Raw genomic sequence first — 21887 nt, forward strand, 5'->3', positions numbered from 1 at the left:
AAGGAATCTTCAAATTCCATCCATCTGGCCAATGCAAGATAAGATATCCGACTACCACAACACAATCACCACCAGGTTCCATGCATCATTCGCAACAGCACTCGAATACAAGAGTAGCCAATCCAGGTAGAGCGTACTCAACTAGGCCCGAATCTTAAACATCAACATGGAAATGGAAAAGAAAAAATGAAACCAAACAAGGAGAAAAGAGAAGAGACGTTGAAGTGAAATAGAAGTAAGGAAAAGGTGAGATAAAATGAGAAAACAGAGGTCTATCGTATGGGAATCATGTTGCTTCCGTGAGAAAGTATGGTAATATGGTATGCGTAGGGCAGGAGAACAAGAGAACAAGAGACATGAAAGATAAAACAAGACACAACACCGCTGGGTCACGACAATAGATGAGATGAAGATGAGAGAGTCAAGTCAAGGAGGAACACAAAAACGCCTTTTGAAATTCGATCATGTCGTCTACGTGCAGTGTTGAGAAGAGAAACCTCTGATAGCGTTCTAAATTTCGTCGTTCGGAGCTAGGGCCATGCCTCGGATGAGTCGAGTCGCCAGGGTATTCCCGGGCCCGGGGTTGGAAGCTCATCGAGCAGCTGGCATGCTCCGAGGGTCGAGACTCGGGAATCAGGGGACTCGGACTCGGCCTGCGGCACTAGCTGCTGTCTTGTGCTCCCCGGTCCGGTCGGCGTGGTAGGTTGGGGCGTAGAGAAGGTGGAGAGGGTGATGATGGAGGGAGGTCGGCTCGTCTAGAAATGGAACCCGCCGGGGAATCCTCCGGCACCACCACGGGCCTGGCCGCCGAAGGGATGGCCGCCGGCAGAGGCGAAACCACCACCACCGCCGCCGCCGTTCATCATGTTGAACAGGATGTTGGGGTCGATGTTGATGTGCGAGCCGTTCATGCCGCCCATACCGCCCATACCATGCATACCATGCATACCGCCCATGCCGCCGAAACCGCCGCCGCCGAACATGTCGGACGGGTCTATCAAGTCGTCGCCATTATCGTACGCAGCACGCTTCCTAAAAGAGACAACTTGGTTAAAATGGGTCCATCGAATAGAGGGCACCGCAGTGTAGATAAGCAAAACTTACTGAGGGTCGATCAGAGTCTCGTAGGCCTCGCCGATCTCCTTGAACTTCTCATCGCCGTGCTCACCATCCCGGTTCTTGTCGGGGTGGTATTGGATAGCCATCTTGCGATAGGCCTTTTTGATCTCGTTATCGGACGCATCCTTGCCAACTCCCAGAATCTTGTAGTAGTCCTTGCGCTGAGCCTTCTTCAGCTCGAACTCGGCCCGGCGGATATCCTCCTGGATACCCTTCTCGCCGGGGTTGTTCTCCGCAACACTCTTATACTCGCGAATGGCATCCTCCCACCGCTCGGCACCGCCGTACGCCTTGGCACGCACCTTCATCGCCTTGACGTAACCGGGATCCAAGCGAAGGGCCTCAGTGCAGTCCTCGATCGCGGAGTCATACTCCTTGAGGTTGATATAAGCCTGAGCCCGGTTCTGCAGGATCTTGGCATTCATATCCTTGTTGGTGGGGTCGACCTCGAGGGCCTGAGCATAGAGATCGATCGCGCGGCGGTAATCCTTGGCCTTGAAGGCGGCATTACCCTCCTCCTTGGTACGGCTCAGCTTCTGCACAATGCGCAGCAGCTTGATGGCCTGCTTCATATCCGGGTCCAGCCCGAGGCACATCTTCAGCAGCTTCTGCGCTTGCTCAGTCTCGCCGGAGGCATAGTAGGCGCGGGCACGGATCATCATTGCATCCGGGTCCTGGCTGTTGTCGCGGAGCAGGGTGATAGCAAGATCCTGGGCCTTGCCCAGAGAGTTGCTGTTGTTCATCTTCAATTGCGCCTCGGCGGTCAGCAGGGTCCACTTGCGTGGTTCCTTCACACCCTGACCCAGGCCTTGACGGGCCTGGTCCAGACAGAAGATGGCCATCGATCCACCGCGGTCCTCCGCCAGTGTCTCCTCAGCCTGTGCAATGAACTTCTGCATCTTCTCTGCGGGGGCCCGGTCGGTAGCGCTCGCATCGGGGATACGGGAGAGGACGCTCAGAGCCTCCGCTGGCCGACCCAGGTTGGTCAGAATCTTGGCCATGCGGTGCATGATCTTTGTGTTGGTGGGGTCGAGGTCGTGAGCCCGCTCGATATCCTCGAGCGCATTCAGGTATGACCTCGCGGACATGTGTGCAGCCGCCCGGTTGGACAGGTAGGCCGACGAGTTCGGGTTGATCTCGATTGCTAGAGATGACGACAGAAAGTCTCAGCCACGTATGCTTGCAAAAAAATAAAAAGCGCCCATCTATATCAAGACGACCGAATGGTAGAAAATTCAGATGAAATGCATACCCTTGTTGTATTCCTCGATGGCGCGGCGGTAATCGCCATCCTTGAAGAATTTGTTACCCGCCAACTTGAACGAATCAGCCTCATCGGTCGAGCCGGAGGACTTGTGCGGCGGGGGAGTCGGACTGCGCTCCTCGGTACCATTGGTACCATTCTGCTTCACTTGAGGCTCTTGCGGATCGATGTCCATCGAGCTCCGCTGGTCATCTCGAGACGCGGCCATGGCCGAGAGTCGACGGCGTAGCTCGTCGGGGGGAAGATTAAGCGGGTGAAGGTCCTGGTCTCGTGAAGACCGGGTGAATTTGAAGGAGGGGGCGTTTTGGGTGGAAGTAGAAGAGGAAGAGCGACTATGGGAGAATCGATTCTTGGTCGGTGAAGCGGACTTGGTCGGGGACTTGGAGGGGGACTTGGAGGGAGATTTAGAAGGCGACTTGGATTTGGTGGGAGACTTGGAGAAAGAAGGTCGCGGGGAGAGGGGAGGAGGGTCGGGGAGATCGTAAGCGGTGGAAGGTGGTGGTGGTCTTGTGGAGGAGGCAGAGGAATCTAGTTTCTCTGGTTTATCTTTCTCCCGGTCCTTGTCCTTATCCTTTTTGAAGATGTGGGCGAGTTGGACCATTAGTGGGTTGCCCTCTTTTTTTTTTCTTCTTTCTGGAGGGGATCGAAGGACGACGAAGGCGGTAGAAACGCGGAAATCGGGATGGGACTCAACCACGGTTCGGATCTGGAATTTTGGGGGAAATTCGACTCGAAGGGCTATAGAGAGGGTCGAGGAGATGAAGTCTGAAAGATGGAGAAAAGAAAAGAGATAGAGAGAAGTAGAGAAACGTCGACCGTGAAAATAAAAACAAAAAAAAAAGGTCAGGTCCTTTCAGCCATTGATCAGGTCATCAATTCCAGAGGTTATCGGTCATTAGTCGACGCCTGTCAGGGGCGGAAGATGCTAATGTAGACTTGGTGACAAGTACAGCCGACCAGAACAATATACCGAGAACAACACAATTCCAGTATATACTAGGAGTTACGTATGTCCCTCTCGAGAAGATATCAACAGAGAGAAAGAGGAGGGGGGAATGATCCCCCGGCCCCGTACTTTGGACCAGATTATATACGTAGTACAATATCTACATTTCCACCCCATCCCATATCCTTCCGTCCATTTCTTTTGGCTACTGGCGGGACACGAGAAAAAAAATTATTCCAGAGGCTGGAGAGCTGCTGGTCTGTGTTAGCGCGCAAGAGAACTGGAGACGTGGAGCTCCAACTCATTCCTGCCAGTCATGACGGCACCGTAAAGTACAATGGCTGGGGGAATTCGAGAAGCTTCTTTCTTCTCTGCTGGTATACGCGCTCCAGGATTGACCATCGCTTGGTTCTTTTCGTGGATTCATTCGTCTGGGACAGCCCTCACGACGTGATTGTGCTGGCAGCCACCACAGCATCCGACAGGTCAGAGGACTGGAGGTGGAGCGGTGGATCCTGCAGTTTGCTCCAAGGCCACACGCCAGCGCTGGGACCAGCTCCCTGCAGGAAGAGGGGTTGTTATCACAGAGGAGATGCTGAAACTGAGACTGAGAGAGAGAGCAGGAGATGGGTGGACGATCATTACGAAATCCTATTGATTGAGGTAGCGAATGTGGCGCGTTTACTATAGAAATGTCTACTCCGGGATTTGAGACCAGATGAGCTCGTTGAGTCAGGTGTTTTAAACCAAAACAGTAGCAATGATCTCATATTCCCTACATCCCAAGAGAATGGAACTGGGTGGGTTCATATTGACGGAAATGCAGGAAGGAAGGATCTCCATAGTCTCCGTAGAGACAAGCCAAAAAAAAAAAAAAAAATCAAAACCGGTTGAACCGATGCATGCGATTTCCGATCTCGGGGGTATCAGTGTATCCAATTCGGTGCCTCAGCTCCTAGGCATGACTTTCGTACTTTTTTGTATCTATCAATGACATTGACTGGATATCCACTTAAACAAGGTAGGATATAAAGTGCTTGGTAGATGGTTGACCTCGACGTAGCCGTCAATCTAGTGCCGTGACTCCTTTAACCCTCCTAACCTGGGCGCCGGGACACTGGATTCTATAGTTCGGTCTCCCGATCATCCTCTTCTACCAGAAACTCCAACTTGTTCATGGTAATTTCCATCGAAGGAGGGAGAAAGACAGCCCTTAATATGTGTCATGTGCTCACCCATTCGACAAATCATGCAAACGTCGCGCAACGGCGCCCCATCGTGACTCGGCCCCTCCACGTTGCTGTCGAACCACGTGAGTATGACTGAAGCCATGACTATCATACGAAGGCGGCGGCGAGAGTGCATCATGATCCAAGTCCTCATCAACAGGATCCTCACTGCGCAGAGACGGCTCACTCAAATGAGTTTCGAGTCGGGGTGGCCGACTATGCCGGGTGGGAGGCCGCTGTGACGATGCAGAGCCCTCAGTGACTACCCACAGCTCCTCCTCTTCAGACCAGACGAGAGGCGCACTTCGAGGCCGTCTGGGCACTCGGAACTCAGTATTTAGATATGGATTCACGGGAGGTGATCGGGAACGGGCATCTCGTACTGGGTCTGCGGCGGCGATGCCGTCGCCCGGCCGCAACTCATTGGAATAGCTCCTCCGGCCTCTTTGTGCTGGCATGCGTCGCAGATGGCTGTCACTCAGGGACGGATCGGTGTGAGAGCTAGTCATACGGTTATTTGATACTGGGTTTCGTAATTGTCGCAGGTCCAGAGGGTCGGCCGAGGCAGGTCGAGGTGGTAATGGTTTTGTATAGAGGTTGTGATACCTGTGATAATGACTCGGACTTTCCGGTGTTGGGGGTTCCTGCTGAATACGAGGGAATATATTATCAACAGGAACGATAACCCTCGGATCAGGATCAGCGAGGGGAGGTCCCTCAAGCGATGAGAGATCCATGAGAGGCAATTTCGAGTCGCGCCGGCGCTGGCGAGACGATGCGAGCTGCGATCTCTTAAAAAGAGAGCAAAACAGCATCTCGCGGGACATCGGATGGGGGCCAAAGCTGCCAGACTTTATATACTATCGGGATTTCTATCTTTGAACACGAATGGCGTGCGCTTGGATAGACGTAAATAGTGGATCGTCGTGGAGAGCTCGTATCCGAAACCGAAGATCAAGGTCTTGAACGGGGTCCGGCATTCACGAAAGAAAGCCACTTCGGAAATCGTCGATCAAAGGGTCCTTTGCCAAGCACGAGTCTCGTTTATGTCGTATGTTGTGCTTTTGAAACGTGAGCGAGTGATGTCCACTATAAACTGTCGACGGGGTCAATTCGTTTCCCACCCCTCGGGTGACGACCGAGTTAGTGCGTAGAACGGAGTAGAGATAGTTGCAAGGCGTTCAAAAGGCCCATCACTCTTGCGAGGGCACTCGGGTCGCCTTATAACCCCCTCTTGTTTGATTATAGAGATTCTGCTCCATGCTGATAGCAGGGTGCGAATCCTTTGTTGGGGCCGGAATAGTGTTGGCTTCACTGCCACACAAGGCCTGCCAAAGATCGAATATTGTCTCTGCCGACTATCCGCGATGCCACTTGAAATCTAAGCCTTGTTCATCAATAGAGTCAGTACTGCAATCCCTGCCTTGAAAAAAAGGTCATGTTGCTTCAAGTTTCAAGTTTGTAGGGGTGTTATTCATTGGCACTCAGGATCCTGTTCGATATAGAGGGGCCGCCCCTCCTCACGAGGCAGACTAAACGGGGGACACCACAGCCTTGCCAGCGGGATTCCTCCCACCCTCGCAGGGCCAAGACCCCTCGAGCGGGGTGCAGTTGATGGTGCCCAAGGCCACGGTCTTTGTTTCATACATCAAGCATTGTCTTTGACTAGTTTAGTCTGGAATTGTACGAGTTCGTCCCGTTTGGTTGTTTGAAGCGCGGTCCGCCTCTGAAATCACGGGTGGACCGCCTATTTTTGGGAGGCCAATGGGGCCAGGCGTCCTTGCAGTAAGCTTTTGGGGGCTCGGACGTGGGACGGAACACAATCAGGGAAGTCTTTCACATGGCCACGCATAAATTCAAAGATGCTGTTTGCATGATTCGTTGTTACAAAGTTCGAGGGTGCGGAAGATTTCAACGAACTCGAAATAAGGTAGTGTGGTACCTGACCGACCCGGGTATAGGCATGAGTGATGCCTCCCAAGATACCGGACCTGAATCGAGCCAACGACTTGGAAGATGAGTATTGTAGAGCCCTCGATTTGATTTGTTGTGACAGATCGCAATTACACGAGCCGTGCTTTGATTTTTCTTGACTTTTTAATACCCCACTACGAATAATGACTTCCAAGGTTGCCAAGGAGGATAATCGTGTGGTACAAGTATATTTCTGGGAGAGACACCAGGAATATTGTAGGGAGATGCCAGTGACACGCCTAATGCGAATGCCTAGTCTCATACACAGCCTATTCTGCACTATTCAGATTGTGAATTGTTAATGTCAGATGTAGATAGCGTTGGAGACGATTTGCAGCGGTGAGAGGTCACAGACCGTGAACTAGGTTGACGGTTCATTCGTCTATCTGGCCACATGATCACAGAACCCATCTCAATGGACCCTGTGTGACACGAAAATTGGACACGAGGACAACACACAGGCCTCTACCTAGCATTGGGGGTCGCTGATCCTAAGCTTTGATCGAAAATAGGGTTATCAACATAACTATAACTAGATATGATCTGCCAATACTGTAACTCTCCGGGACTCAGCACATTTGCTGAAGCCAGATATGGCCTTGTGAAGGTATAACCCCCGGCTAACATGACAGTGCGGAGTAGAAAGTTCTTACAGTAAAACTTGGAAACTTGATTAGTCTGTATTAACCAATGCATTCACGACATCTAAGATTAAAAAATGAAAATAGATAGTCAAGTGATGTTGATACATTCACGAAAAAAGGAGGGGGCTTACGGGATCTGGAAAGCAAGGGAATCATGGTGAAAGCTGTCATGGTTTACATTAAGGTCGTGCTCAAGCCGCCAAGCGCTTCCACACAACTCCGAAGCTATCCAGGGAAGCCCAAGAAGAAATATGTATATCAAGAAGAGCAAGAAAGGAATAAAAAGGGATAAGCATATCCAATCAGAAGCAAGTAACAATATTGAGTCAGGTATAAAAAAGTCACCAAAAACCCAGGGTTTATATCACAAGAACGTCTTTCTCCGTTTGTCCCGTACCGATTCCTACGCTGAGACAACTACATGTTGAACCATTCCGCTAGGGAATGGCTTCACATGAAGCCGTCCATGACGGAAGGAGTCATTTATGCCAGGAAGAAGGCAGCGACGGCGGCAGCACCGGCGAAGCCGAGGGAGCCAGACAGAGCACCGGCACCGTTGAAGGCGGGGGTGGAGGAGGGCTTGGCGGTGGCGGAGCTGTTGATACATTTTTAGCAATGTTGATATCAGAATGTAGGTAGGAGGACTAGATCTTACCTGTGGGCAGCGACGCTGGAGGGGACGTGAGAGGGGCCGCTGGAGCCGCCAACGGGGGAGGAGGCGGTGGGGACAGCGATGGTCGACCAGGAGGTCACAGCCTGGCAGGTGGTGTGGACAACGGGGACGACAGTCACGGAGGGACCAGCGGGGGCGGGAGCAACCGAGGTGGTAGCAACGGGGACGGGAGCGCTGGAGACGGAGGAGCTGCCGACGGGGGAGACACCGCCAGCGGGAACGGAGGGGGTGACAACGGGAGCAGAGCTGGCGCCAGTCTCGGTGGCACGGCCAGGGCAGTTGGTGACGGTAGGAGCGCACGAGGTGATGGTGACCTCCTCGGTCTGGTAGACGGTGGACTCAGCGCCGTTGGGGAGGGCGGCAGCCAGGCCGGCGAAAAGGGCAACGGTAACAGCGGCGAAACGCATTTTGAATTGTTGGGTTTGAAATGGAAGATAAATCCGTTAAGGTGATTTAAAAAGGCGTTGATAAAAAGCGTAGCTTTTTGGAAAGAGTGTAGTAGTTGGTAAAGAGTGGATGACCGAAGGTCGAGAGAGTGACTGATGCGATGGCAACGAAGTATGGACTTGAAGAAAGAAAGAGAAAAGGAAGCAGGCCAGCACGGGGGAGCCAGGGGCCCTTTGTATGAACGCGGGAGATTAGGCTGGTTGATCGGCGGGGCCAGCAACTCTCGCCCCTAAAAAAAAAGGGGAAGGCCCAGTGTGTCTGAATTGGAACTGGGATGTTGATAGACATGCGGAGTCGTCATCCCGGGTGGGCTAGCGGCCTGCTGCGATGGAGGGGTACCGAGTACATTGTAGATTGCGGTGTACACTCTGTGGCGTTCAAGTCGTCGGTACCTGTAGCAACGCAAAGCATCGTGGTACCTGCAGCACGACTTGAACTTTCTCTCCATCCGTACCTGAATTTCCACTGGGTTGCACGCACAGCCCTGATGGCTGGACCCCAGAGCCACCAGACCAGGGGGATGGCTGATTGGTGCAGTGAGGCGCGTGGGATGAGCCGTTTCGCCGTAACGACTAGGATATGGTAATTTTGGGAGCCACTAGCAACATTAGCGTTGAGGTGATGCCGATCGAGGGGTTAGTTCGATGAGAAGATGGAGCATCACTGGTGCAATTCGGTGGTGGTGGATGACAGTGGAGGACGGTGGAGTCGGCGATGAGGTTGCGAAACCGAGTGAGACCGACAGTTTGATTTCCACCGCCTTACTTCAGTAGTGAGAGAAAGGTCAACGTGACTTGAGTTGGATACACATACATTGGATGTACTATTACAGTACTAGAGTAGTGTATTACTGACTGTATTGTTTGTATATTCCAGACCGCCACACACGTCCACTTTTTCCTCTCATTTTATTTCCGAGACCCCAATTTCCATTTTATAACCTATGCACAACACATACAATTATCAACACAAGAAAAGAAGACCCTTATTTGAGCCTGCAAATTGCATCTTCGACTCGAAGAAATGAACATGATCATTTAGCGGGTTTCAGCCCGCGTCCCCCATCGTCCGTCCACCAATCCACCAATCCACCGTTGATCCACTGCCCGTTCCTGGTGCCGCCCCCCGCGCTGTAGCCACTCACGATGGTCTTCCTGAGTGGCAAAGCGCTCCACTTTACCCCTGAACCGTCCATGGATTGATTTCCCACTGGGCACGGGTCCATCACCGTAAACAACGCAGTTGCAAGGGTGAGAACAACTCCGGTACTTTCGTGCTTGACAGAGTACAAACGGTAATAATATCTATGTTTGTACTCCGTATACATACTCCATTCGGACCGCTCTCGATGACGATGACTGCAAATCCTTACTCTGGACGTTCATCATGGTTCATCTTTATGTTTACTTTCACTGACAAACTCCCGGCAGTCCCAAGTCCCAAGGTTCAGGTTCACGTCCCAGATCTTCAATCCCACGCATCCGAGGCTCCTTATATTCCGTACTGAACTGCTGATTGCAGTAAGTACCATGTTTTCTTATGTTTCCCCAGGTGATATGGTACCGTGGGGGGAGCGAATCGCGATTGCTGGATGACCTTCCTTTCCTAGACCCATGTTCTAGAGTAATTTCGAGGCCCTCCTTAGTCTTGTTCTATTCTAGTCTCTTGCCGAGAAATGATAACATTTCTCCAAGAGGTCTTGTTCATTGGAGTGGATCCAGGCCCCCTGAACCCCCGATTATTCATTATTCTTTGTCTTGGCTGCTGAGGTTTGCTACAGTATGCTGTGCTGGATGCTCCATCCATCCGAGTACTATCCCGTCTAAGTACATAGATGGTCAAGTTACATCTCCGACTCTGAAAGGATTCATTGAGCATCTCGATTGACTCCGCCCTGATAGATTGAAAGGAGTAAGTGTATTCTGGAAATCCGTCGTTCGCCAGCCTGATATTGAATCAACCAATCAAGCGTGAAGCACTCTTATTAGATTCGGTATTCTACACTATAGTAGCATGTACTGCATAAGCCATAGACATGCGGTAGTATGAGCGAGAAAGATATCTCACTCATCATTCGCCGCCGGGAGATTACACCCCGACACTCCCCTTGTAGAACCGCAAACCCAACGTCTGATTCGACTGTAAGCGAACCACATCAACCAAATCAACACAGGACCAATTCCCGTTCCAGGCACGACTCTATCATTAGCTTAACTGGAACCTTCCAATTGCCGTTGCCAATGCGACTGCACCCGCAGCGGGAGGCGCTAGCTCTCACTCTCACTGTAATCACCACCTCTTGTCAAAGTGCTTGACGGTGCTTACTCGGATGTATTTCCAAGCCACTAAGGACGGGAACAGCGCGCCAGGCCTGGGCAGGATTAGGCTTGTGGTTGGATCCTTCTGTCATCGTGCCCGGCTCTTGCAAGATACATTACCTCCGGCGCGTGGATCAGGGGAAAGGGGCGGGCGTGATGACGGGGGTCTGGATCTCTGGTGCCTGGTCCCTGACTTCGTGCATGTTGCCAATCCTGTTCACTGTACGGAGTAGGGTTCAGAGATCCGGCCGGGCGTTGTTCATGTGTAGATGCACGCTTTACAGTTTGTTTACATGTAAATTTGGGCCCTGAAATACAAACATACTCCGTATACAAATCACTGAGGGCCAGTAGAATGATGTTGGTCTCAGCGCAGGAACTAGTTAGGAGTATCTGTGCGCAGTTAGATGTTGATCAAATATCCGGGGGGACCACTACTTTTCGAGTCTCGACCATGGATGTTACTTTGTCGGTGGCTGTGAAAGGCCGCTAGATACTTTCTGGAACTGGTACCTGGTGACCTTTCTTTGCCGGTTTGACCAATGGCCGTGCCAGAATGGTATATGTCCTGGCTGGCTCAAGGCTCCACGATAGGGGGAGGGAGAGCAGAGTTCAGTTTCACAAACCCACAGACTGGGCTTGCGCGACGCAGCAAAGCTCTCAATCGAAATCTTACTGTAGCTGTTTAGCTTGTATCAACTCCCTGAGGAAAAAGAAAAGCACGAACTCTTTCAACTGCCAGCAACAAGTCCCGATGGCCCTCGTGCCTCGTGGTGGTTGAGAACTCCACATTGCCGAACTATCGAATTTGGTGGCATCTTGTTGCGTCTGCTCCCCCTTTTTTCCTATCAAAATGGCGGGTCTCGATGCATGCTACAGTATCTTAGATCGCTTTTTTAACCATGCTTTTTACCCCAGTGTTATCTTTCGGATCGTTATTTTTGTCTTCCTCGGTCTATGTTTAGACTGTCCTGTTTTTTTGGGAGGTTATCGATCAGGGGTATCGTTCGTGAGATAATTAATCATAGTAGGTGACAGGGGATCTGGGCGATCGAAGTCCCTCCCTGAGTCCATCCCTGATTGTAGCGCGAACGGCGCTTTGTGTTCTTTGAGATTGTTTGACTTCGGGACAGAGAGTATGAAGGGAAAGGGGGTAGCGCGAGCATGTCCTTGATAGTCAGGAGTACCGATCGAGGGTGCCGAGGCACTCCAAATGATGTTTTTCTCTCACATCAACTCCTTAATCACGTATCTCTGCCGCTATATGGGTGTATAACCGGCAGGTCGTCGTGTTGATCGTCTGGAAGTAGCCCAGGCCTTGTTGCAGGTTCACTCTTCCAACAAGTCTCGGATTCTTCGAGACGGGCGCAGCCAAGTGCGTGTCCCTGCTCAACCCTTCGAGTCGATGAGCAAGGCCGTGACCCTACCAGATCATCCTGCTCATCAGCTACAGACAATCACCGACAACGTATTGGATCGTGTTCACAGATTCATCTGGGTATCACAAACCAATGGTGGCACATCTGTAGGGTAATGACCAAGTCCACACCACCCACAATTTCCAACAGATTCCCATTAGTGCCGTCCGTTTTGAAATTCTAAGACTTCGGCATGCAATATACAGAATACGTTCTGTTCGTCGCAGCCATGGGCTTGTGACTGGTGAACCTCGAGTCTGAGAGTCCGAGTGACATGCTGTTGTGAGCAGCAGAGTTGAAGCGCCTGCTGGAACCGTGACCAGCTTGATATGACATGGCTGCTTTTGGACGGCCAAGATCAGAATCGTCTGGCACTAATTTGCCTTGCAGGACTTGTTGAAAAGTGACGATCCATGTGTTAATGAAATCAAGGTAGAAACACAGACACAAAGCGCCGATAAGATGACATCAACAATGATATCCCTAAGTGGGTATCTTCATATTCTGCAAGGGTCGGCCAGAACTATTGTGGCTGCGGACATGCTATTGTTAGCAGTGAAGTCTCTCCAGAGTCAAACTGTGGCTGTGGCTTTACACTCGGGAAGCCGATTGTGGGTCATCTCGTAATATGAAGGGGCTTGATAGCTTGACATGCTAAATGGATGCATGTGCTTGGCTGATTATCGGAAGCTGTGTCAGAATTCTTCCGGCCCTGATTTGAAACCTTGGCGGGGCAGTCGATAATATGCCCCTCATCATTAGCTGTCATGCTAATGATCTCAAAGAAAATGAGGCTTGTGATTTTGACACAGGAGCTTGGGTATTAGCCACGTCAAAGCATCTCGGAAACTAAGAAACGTAAGGCATAATTCGATTCAGCTTTCCACTGGGTCGCATGATGACATCGGACGTCACATCGATGATCTTGAAGGGAGCACTTTGTCAGGCATTGACTGCATCAACGCCTCCCCCAAGGGATAGTGACGAGAGTAGTAAGTGCATGGCAGTTTCTGATAGATCATACTCCAGTAGCCGTACCGGACTTGTGCTGGTACAGTCACACGTACTCTTGAGCTGTAGGTGTCACTCAACACCAGACGGATGATCGGATTGCATGTATTCCAGCCCCCGTCAACTCTCAAGCTGAGAGGCAACCAGCAGAGCTCAAATAAAGAGGTTTTCTGCCTACAGCGGTGCTTTTAGCAGAGACCCATAGAGGCAGTACACTTACTACAGAGACGTTGGTAGGGCAGAATGGTACCAACGGCACCGAGTGGGGATTGGGAAATGGCCCAGCACCTTGAGTACAAAAACCAGTGACTTGTGAGTTGGCAATGATGTCGACGGGCGCCACCAATCCTGAGGTGGCCGGTGGTTGGCGAAGCAGGATGTGGTGGAGTCTCGGACAAGGGAATTTGCGGCTCCAAGGCAACAACAAATTCGACGTTGATGAGAGAAGAACGAAGTACGAGTGCCCAAAATGGCTGTCATGATGGCTAGGACGAGGAGCCATAGAGACGACTTGGGCGTAGAAGAGAAGGCGAAGAAGGCCTAGAAGGAATGATTCGCATGTTGAAAGCTGCATGTCCCTCTGTGCGCATATATGCGCACATGTAACTGTACCTCGATGTGCTCGGAAGAGGGTCAAAGAATCAGGGCCGGAACCATGGAACAAGGTGAGAATTCAAATTCAATCGCAGTGAATTTGGGGGTCTTTTTTCATCGAAGTTCTTTGATGAATCCTTGTAGACAGTCGGCTGTCAGTAGGTTAAACCTCGAGAGCAAGCAGTTGTTCCTGTCACCATTCTGGCCACAGCCATCACTTACCATGTAAAAAGACAACATGCTCGCATCTCTCATCGAGTCCAGATTCCTTCCCAGTTACAAGGCAAATGCGATCGCCGTGTTTCAGCTGAGGCGCCTTCCGAAACAGCCCCACCACCACCACCGTCTGTTGGCCCCGATCTCCCTCGCTCACGTCCTGTCCCACTCCCGGCGGCTGTGTCGCTGTCTATTAATATTATTTCATGACGATGATGGTGATAAGTTTCTTGGCTCCATCGTAGTTTGAGCAAGTTGACGGTAGAGAAACATCATCAACTTAGTCGAGATTTCTTCAACGGTTGGCAGGTGGAACCATAGTGCTTTTCTCCGCGGTCACCTGCTCCTCTTGCTCCTCCTCATCACCACCACCTCCTCCTCCTCTTCCTTCAATCACCAACCAACACTCCTAACCCCCCTCCCCCCATCGTTTATCACCGCCTATTTTATCCTTCCCTTCCTCTTCCTCTCCTAATCCCCTCCCCCTTCCACTCGTTTCGGGGTTGGTTTTACCGATATTCACCCGATTCAATCCAGCTACTCCAATCAATACTCGCTCCCCACCCCTCTCGGTCGCCCACGGTAGACCATTTCCAACGACACTGTGGCTACCTTGGCTGATCCCAACGAGCTGTTCTTGCCCGGCGATAGGCAGAACAATCTCGCTATGTCGACTCCCTCCGTTCCGCTCCTCCGCCCGCCGGTCCCTGGCAACCGCAGCAACACCGGCAGTCCTCGAGCTCCAAGACTCACTTTAGGCATCCCGCCGTCGCCCAACGCCAAACCTGTCAATGGCACTGGGCCTGCTCCCATCGCCGCCGCTGGAAATGATGCCCCGAAACTGCAACTGCCACAGCCTGTCTCCCGGCCAGCCCTACCGCGGCTACAACTAGCTACTCCTATGGGTAGTAGCCAGAGTGTCCCGCAGGAATCATCTCTCAAGCCAAATGGTAGGCCAGCCCCACCACCGCTGGCCACAAACTTGAACGGACAGAATGGTCTGGAGAGCAAAGGCAGCGGCCCGACGTCGGCGAATTCTTCATACTCTGCGCTCTCGTTCGCCATGGGTCTCCGCCAACCCGCAGGCGGTAACTCTGACCCCTCCTCGGCTATCAGTTCGGTATACTCGGATCGCGATGGAGGTGTACAGATGGAACGTGAGAACAGTGTGAACGGCTTGCTACCAGACCTAGATAAGTTGAGTTTGGAAAAGGGCCGGCCTCTGGATGTGGAAGACTTGGACGATGAGGGCTGGCATGCTGCGAGCGAACAAAAAAAGATTGTCGAGCTAGGAAGCTTGGGTGAAGGTGCCGGCGGTGCTGTCACGCGATGCAAATTGAAGGATGGGAAAACGGTATTCGCATTGAAGGTGGGTTGCTCCGTGTCATCTCGGTATTCCGTCATTGAAATATGGCTAATCTTGTTTCCAACCGATAGATCATCACTACAGACCCTAATCCCGACGTCAAGAAGCAAATTGTTCGCGAACTCAACTTCAACAAGGACTGTGCATCGGATCATATTTGCCGCTACTATGGTGCCTTCATGGACAAGTCCACGGGCACCATTTCGATTGCCATGGAGTTCTGTGAAGGTGGCAGTCTCGACAGTATCTACAAGGAGGTCAAGAAGCTCGGAGGACGAACTGGAGAGAAGGTCCTTGGCAAGGTTGCAGAGGGCGTGCTCAACGGATTGACCTACCTGCATGGCAGGAAGATTATCCACCGAGGTCAGCATTATCACCACCAATCTGGCCCCAATCAAATGTCTAACCGATTCTACAGATATCAAGCCTTCCAACATTCTCTTGTGCCGTGATGGCCAAGTCAAGCTCTGCGATTTCGGTGTCAGTGGCGAGTTCGGCACCAAGGGTGATGCGAACACCTTTATCGGCACTTCATACTATATGGCTCCAGAACGTATCACTGGTCAATCTTACACAATCACGTCTGATGTTTGGTCCTTGGGCGTGACCCTTCTGGAAGTTGCACAACACCGATTCCCCTTCCCTGCGGACGGGACAGAGATGCAACCTCGCGCCGGTCTCATCGATCTCCTCACATACATCGTGCGACAGCCGATCCCCAAACTCAAGGACGAGCCGCAGAACAATATTCGCTGGTCGGATAATTTCAAGTACTTCATTGAATGCTGGTATGTTTTGGATTATTTTGAAACCTTGCTCATTTCGTTCTAACATCTTTTGCAACAGTCTTGAGAAAGAACCTCCTCGACGCGCGACACCCTGGCGGATGCTGGAACATCCTTGGGTCCTGGACATGAAGAACAAGAAGGTCAACATGGCAAACTTCGTGAGGCAGGTGTGGGACTGGAAAGATTAAAGGAGATATGAAGAAGAGAAAAAAAAGCCATCCACCAACCATCACCTCCGAAGTTTGTTCCTTTCTTCCTTCCTGTCGTCCTCTCCTCCGGGGCTCCCATTTTGAGTCTGAGTGGCTGGACCTCCAAGGATTGACCTGGCTGTCAACACGACTCAAAACACGACCACCACCGATCATCCATTGCTTCACTTCGTTGTGTTTCTCCCCATTGACTCTATCATTGGTGCTACCATCTTGTCATGATGTCTGTTTTTGTTCCTCCTGGGCGGGCACTCGGTAGAACGCGACATCCTTCTGCTCTCATCATACCCTGTCATTTGCTTTTCATCTGTCAGCGACTACGACTTTGACTCGGCTACGCACTTACCTATACGATCCTTTTCACGGCCTGATATCCCGCACGTCATTCTCGCATATCTTTCATTTTATTGGCCCGCGCTATTTTGCGTTATTTCCTTCCTTGTCTACTCTTTTTTTGGTTTACTCATCTCAGTGTCACATTTTGAGCCTGGACATATCGATCGTCATCTTCTATTGTTACTTTCTTGGTGTATAGCCGTCTCCCGTTATTTAGGTTACGGGGAACTTGATGCTGCTTTGGACTTGGTGGTAGCAGTGGGATGTATGCAATGCATTGGAGACTACAGCATCCGGCACATATTTAGGTACCTAATACCATCGCAGTTTTGAAGTGTCTCATACTTGGCCGTGCTTGAAAAGTGGCTTGGACCAATCCGGACAAGAAGCACGCCACCATGATCGGGTGGCCATAAAATAAGCGCTAAGATAGCATCAAGAGTAACCTCGATATTGAAGTTTCAACACCGATAATTCTCGCTAATCATATTCATAGCTTCTCATAATACAGCTACATACAGGGAATAGATAAAGTTGATCGAATCACTCACTCACTCACTCACTGATCACATCTCTACCGGTTCACCGGCTCAGCACCAAGAACCCATCCAATACCACTCGCCAACCCACCCGTCACCATATTACTAACCATATCTCTCTTCCGCACCCGGCCCTCGCCCTGATCAGGCGAGAAAGACCTCTCCGCATCCCCAGACCCAGCAGCACCAGCACCAGCAGGGATCCGAGACGCATCCGCAGCACCCCGCAACGGGAAAGCATTCTTATGCAACGCGATCGCCGCGCCACGGGCAACCTCAAATAGACCCATGGGCGCCTCGTGCGGATGAGAATGCGGCATCGCAGCGCGAGCGCGCGCTCGTCTGGCCGCACGCTGCTGCGCTGTATCAAAAGCGTCGCGCTCGGAATCTGTAGGGCCGAATCCACCGGGGACGGTGGAGAGACTGTCGCCCTTTGCATCCCAGACGTCCTCTTCTTGTTGCTCGCGCGCGCGGAGCGAGGACATTTCCTCGTCGCAGCGGCGCCAGGCACCGAGGATTTCGGGGAGGGGGTCTGGGGATGGGACGAGGGTTAGGGCGAGGGAGAGAAGTTCCATTCTTTGGGAGAGGTGGGTGATTTGGGATTGGAGGGTGGCGGAGGTGTTGGGGGAGGCAGAGCGGTAGCGGCCTGCGTTGTAGACGGCGCGCCAGGAGATGTCGTCTGGGACGGTGGTGGTGAGGAGTGAGGAGGAGGTTGGGAGCATGGAGGGTGGTGGTAGGCGGGTGAGGATGTAGGAGTAGGCTGTGCCGAAGTCGTTTGAGGTTAGGGCGGAGGAGATGGCGAGAGAGGTGATGCGTCGTTCGGCGGTGACGAGTGCATCTTCCTCTGAAAGCTGCTCTTGGGAGGTATGGCTTTCGTGTTCGCTTGATGATAGGTGGGTGGGGAGACCGGCTTTGACTAAGTTACGGCCGATGGAGAGAAGGTCGTCCAGTTTGGTGTAGCTCTTCGCGTTTTGATCGAGAACTTTTTCGACCAAAGAGAGGGGATCGTGGTGGACTCGAATGCTGACTGGTTCGAATGGGACACCGTGTTGCAGAGTCAAGGAGTAGAAAGACAAGGCGTGTGTTGCGGCGATGAGAGAGTTGATCTGCTTGAGCTGGATTGATATCTGGAAATGCGGTTGGAATGCTTGCAGACTAAAGACAATTAGATATCACTGTCGGCGGATCCCCACTTTCTCAGGGCAGACTTACATGCCATAGGCTTTCTTCATCCCGCCGCGAGTTCGGTTGCCGTTACTTGCATTATCGTAGGCTGCAAAGATGGCTTCCACCACAGCTGCTTCTACCTGCGTAGTGCTAAGCGATGACTCAGGCTGAGTGTATAGATCCACAGCCAATTGGTATTCTGAAAGATATCAGTAACGATCATAAAAAGGTATGATGATCGTCGGGGGATGCCTACCTCGGGCGCTGAGGAGAGCCTTTAAAATCTCCGTCTCAACTGTGTCGCGCGAGATTCTCCAGAACAGTCCATGGTGGGTAGATGGCTCATCCCATCCATTGTCAGAATGCTCGGCTTGCCAATCCCGAAGCCACAGTAGCTGCAGTCGAACCAATTCCCAATTTTGTCTCGAACGTTGCTGTTTTACAGCCGACGATACCACACTCTTCAGCTCCGCTAATTGCATCTCCTCATTGCTATGCAGACAAATGTTGGCCGCAGCGCGGCACGGAAGTATATGGCCAAGCTGTGTCAGAATGCGTAGGGAAAGGAGCAATGCACTGAGGAAAGAGATCGAGGATGGCGATGGATTTGTCAGAGCGTTTGCATGTGCCAGGAGGCCGTTCTGTAACAGTGAGGCCCTTGACGTCGAAGAAATTTGCTCTGTATCATAGTCCACGGATGGAAGCGCCGAGTCGGAAGAGTTCAAATATGAGAATTCTTCCAGCTCAAGTAGCCTTGCAACCCGTGCCACAACCTGGAATGATCCATCCAATGCGGCTTGCGATGAATCTGCATGGGCATAGACCACAGACAATCCAGACTGGCCGTACCGATTCAGCAATTCTTTCATCTTTTCGGGCGAAATATGACTTCCCTCATCGTTATAGCCTCCTAAATCAATATCTCCCGGGCCGTTCCAGTTGGTAAAAGCTCCGACAACACTGCTGCGATCAACCAGGCTTCGGGATAATAGCCACTCGTTCACATATTCCCATCCGGCCAGTTCAGTAGGTGGAGGTTTTGCCGTCCCTTGTACGAAGGATATCGAATTCTGATGCGCACTTTCGTTCAATCTCCGCCTCTTTGCTCGATTGCCGCCATATAGCCATGGGCCAATTAGACCTCTCAGGTTATTGACCAAATCCATGTTATTACCCTCGGCGCCAGTTATCGATAGCAGGATGTTGATCGCGGTCTGATCATCCATCGACTCTAGAGTCTCCAGTGATATCGTCTCCTCGCGATTGGGATAGTATTCGTAATTGAGTCGGAGAGCTGGTAGTAGGCTTGAGATCAACCATGTTCGAATGACGGGGCGCTGTTCGTAAAAGGGAAGGAGAAGGCCCAAAATGAGGGGTTGTAGGGCGGTTTCGGTATCAATCAAGTATGCTCGATGGATGAGAAACTGAGTTAAGAGGTCCGCAGACTCGACTTCTTCCTCCTCGTCCTCGCGCTTCAACGGTCGTAGACGAAGCTTCCGGACACGTTTCCGCGCCGCTGCTTCGGACAAGTCTTTAACAGCCGATATGTCAATATCACGATCACCAAACCCCAATGGAGAAGTCTCAGTCAGCTGCTGAAGGACTGGGACATATGCAGACGGTTCTGTGCTCTCGGGGAGGTAGGTCAAGATGATGCGTAGGAGGCGTTCCAGTGGAAAACAATGAGGGTAGTGTGCCTGAAGAGCAGGTAAATCGGTCACATCACCAGCGGTGCAATAATGCGTAGCGAGAAGAATCGCACGAGCATCCGTTAGCCCTTCCAGAGGAGCCATAGCGATCGTGCGGGGGAAATACAGGAGGATGAGTTGTCCTTATACTAGCGACGTCAACCCGCAAGTTGCATACGGCGGGGCGCACGGGCCATGTCGGAAACGAAAGGGAAAGCGTCGCATCCACCACCGACCTCACCACCTTCTTGCTGCCTCTCCGCCTACCAACGCTGCCAGTTCCTTCATCCTATCACGACAATGGCTTCCGGACACGGTCTCACTGGCGGTATGTGCTCTTCAGACCCCTCTCGAGAGGGTGTGGCCGGTCCGCGGCTGGTGGCTTGCCGGGTCACACCTTGCGAAGACCCTCCTCTCTCCCATGAATTGTTCCCCAACTGACTCTGCTTCGTCTCTCTCTAGGTCCCTCCCGCTGCTACCCCTTCTGGCAAGAGGTTCTCGGGTGCTACGTCGTGAACTCCGGCGAGGGCGAGTCCGGCAAGAAGAAGTGCACCCCGGCTCTGGAAGATTACTACGAGTGCCTCCACCACCGGAAAGAGGTACGTTTGGGACATTGTTGATCGAGAGAGTTATAATTAGAGGAGCCAGAGAGCACGGCTAATTATATCCTCCTGCAAACAGGCTCTCCGCACCATGAAGATGCAGGCCGCTTACCGCAAGGCCGAGGCTGCCCACCCCCGCGAGAACGCACCCAAGGCCGAGCAAATCCGGAGCCTGGGTCTACTTGGAAAGGAAGAAGAGGCAAAGGCTGTGCTTGCGGCACAGCAATCATAAGAGAGAGATGAGCAAATCCAGGGCGCGATGGTTCTTTCTTTTTTTGGATGCGTGTGATCCTTGTTTCTGCTCGCCGGTGCCAAATTCCGGGGGCCTGTGACTGTATAGAAACGCTCAATTTTGCGACCATTTGGTCTTTTGTTTGAAATGATACTCCGGTTTTCTATGACAGTGTGTGGTGTGGTGAGCTTCTAAGGTGTTCATTGGAGCTTGCGGCTGATTGGGCATGGCCCCAATTGCTCCAATCGCCTGTGACGGCCGATGACATAGTCTTGGGATACGACTACCGTACTTTAGCTCCGATATTATGAGGTCGCAAACCTGTACGATGATATTGTTGTAGAACGCTTGAATCTAGTAAATATCAGCTGAAGTTGAGCATATATCATTGTACGAAGCGCAGAGCCTCGGTTCCTAAGCATATGGAACTATGATTCATAGCAGCTTCTGGCAGTGGAAAGGGTTCTTCGTAGGTGATCGTTGAAACCTCGTATAGCCTATTAGGGTTCCGCCCATCGAGCTCATGATGCCTCATCACTAAAACATATTGTTAACAGGGAGCTTAGATGAATCACCGTGCATCATCCCCCGATGTATATATATCGAGGTGTGGATATGCTACTAGCTCCCGCCGATTTGCAATTATGGACATGTCTAAGGCAAAAGAGTCACAAATTTCGATCTATCATACTACAAAATAAATAGATTGTAACTATGGTCGCTATATTACAAACATACTCGGGAGATCCTTTCCGATCACCGTAGGAATCTTAGAGTCCCATGAGGCCATCTGGCATGTCTTGGCATTGTCAAGGACTGGCGGAACTACAAGTTAGGTAATCGTCGGAAGATTGATCGACATTGCATCTGAAAGGGTCTCTGGACAGCCTCAGAGCGCTTGAAAAAGCTCCCTTAGGAGGACAAACTCTTTGGATCCAATCGATGGCTCCGGGGGGGTTGCTTCGTGTCTGCAGCTGCAAACCTAAAGCCGATCATTAAACGCGCGGTGCACGTGACCAGAAAAACCTGAGAGTGGAGGCCCAACCACGGCTAGTCCCGATTAAGCCTAGTGCCGCACACCCAAACATGGACCGGCGCGCCGAGCAG

General features: G+C 51.6%; 6 protein-coding genes across 6 annotated transcripts; 3 read left to right on the plus strand and 3 right to left on the minus strand.

Annotated features, from left to right (window-relative positions):
* Window positions 1–755: 755 nt before the first annotated feature.
* N7473_000793 (DnaJ and TPR domain protein) lies at window positions 756–2984 on the minus strand (the record flags this gene model as incomplete). The annotated part of the gene is made up of 3 exons (XM_057146733.1): window positions 756–1032; window positions 1105–2263; window positions 2372–2984. 3 exons carry the CDS (start codon window positions 2982–2984, stop codon window positions 756–758), a joined length of 2049 nt encoding a protein of 682 aa, XP_057014619.1.
* Window positions 2985–4560: 1576 nt separating this feature from the next.
* On the minus strand, window positions 4561–5385 carry N7473_000794 (uncharacterized protein; the record flags this gene model as incomplete). The annotated part of the gene is made up of 1 exon (XM_057146734.1): window positions 4561–5385. The coding sequence occupies one exon, from the start codon at window positions 5383–5385 to the stop codon at window positions 4561–4563; it is 825 nt and encodes a 274-aa protein (XP_057014620.1).
* A 2212-nt stretch (window positions 5386–7597) lies between these two features.
* Window positions 7598–8301, plus strand: N7473_000795 (uncharacterized protein; the record flags this gene model as incomplete). Its single annotated transcript, XM_057146735.1, has 2 exons — window positions 7598–7773; window positions 7842–8301. 2 exons carry the CDS (start codon window positions 7598–7600, stop codon window positions 8299–8301), a joined length of 636 nt encoding a protein of 211 aa, XP_057014621.1.
* A 6219-nt stretch (window positions 8302–14520) lies between these two features.
* On the plus strand, window positions 14521–16195 carry N7473_000796 (dual-specificity mitogen-activated protein kinase kinase; the record flags this gene model as incomplete). Its single annotated transcript, XM_057146736.1, has 4 exons — window positions 14521–15222; window positions 15291–15582; window positions 15638–16007; window positions 16066–16195. The coding sequence occupies 4 exons, from the start codon at window positions 14521–14523 to the stop codon at window positions 16193–16195; spliced, it is 1494 nt and encodes a 497-aa protein (XP_057014622.1).
* Window positions 16196–17126: 931 nt separating this feature from the next.
* On the minus strand, window positions 17127–20051 carry N7473_000797 (secretory pathway Sec39 family protein; the record flags this gene model as incomplete). The annotated part of the gene is made up of 3 exons (XM_057146737.1): window positions 17127–18246; window positions 18304–18457; window positions 18515–20051. The coding sequence occupies 3 exons, from the start codon at window positions 20049–20051 to the stop codon at window positions 17127–17129; spliced, it is 2811 nt and encodes a 936-aa protein (XP_057014623.1).
* Window positions 20052–20246: 195 nt separating this feature from the next.
* Window positions 20247–20780, plus strand: N7473_000798 (uncharacterized protein; the record flags this gene model as incomplete). Its single annotated transcript, XM_057146738.1, has 3 exons — window positions 20247–20274; window positions 20409–20545; window positions 20628–20780. 3 exons carry the CDS (start codon window positions 20247–20249, stop codon window positions 20778–20780), a joined length of 318 nt encoding a protein of 105 aa, XP_057014624.1.
* Window positions 20781–21887: the final 1107 nt, after the last annotated feature.

The sequence above is a fragment of the Penicillium subrubescens genome (assembly GCF_028828155.1).
Source record: "Penicillium subrubescens strain IBT 31985 chromosome Unknown utg000001l_segment0_segment0, whole genome shotgun sequence".
Classification (NCBI taxonomy): Eukaryota; Fungi; Ascomycota; class Eurotiomycetes; order Eurotiales; family Aspergillaceae; genus Penicillium; species Penicillium subrubescens.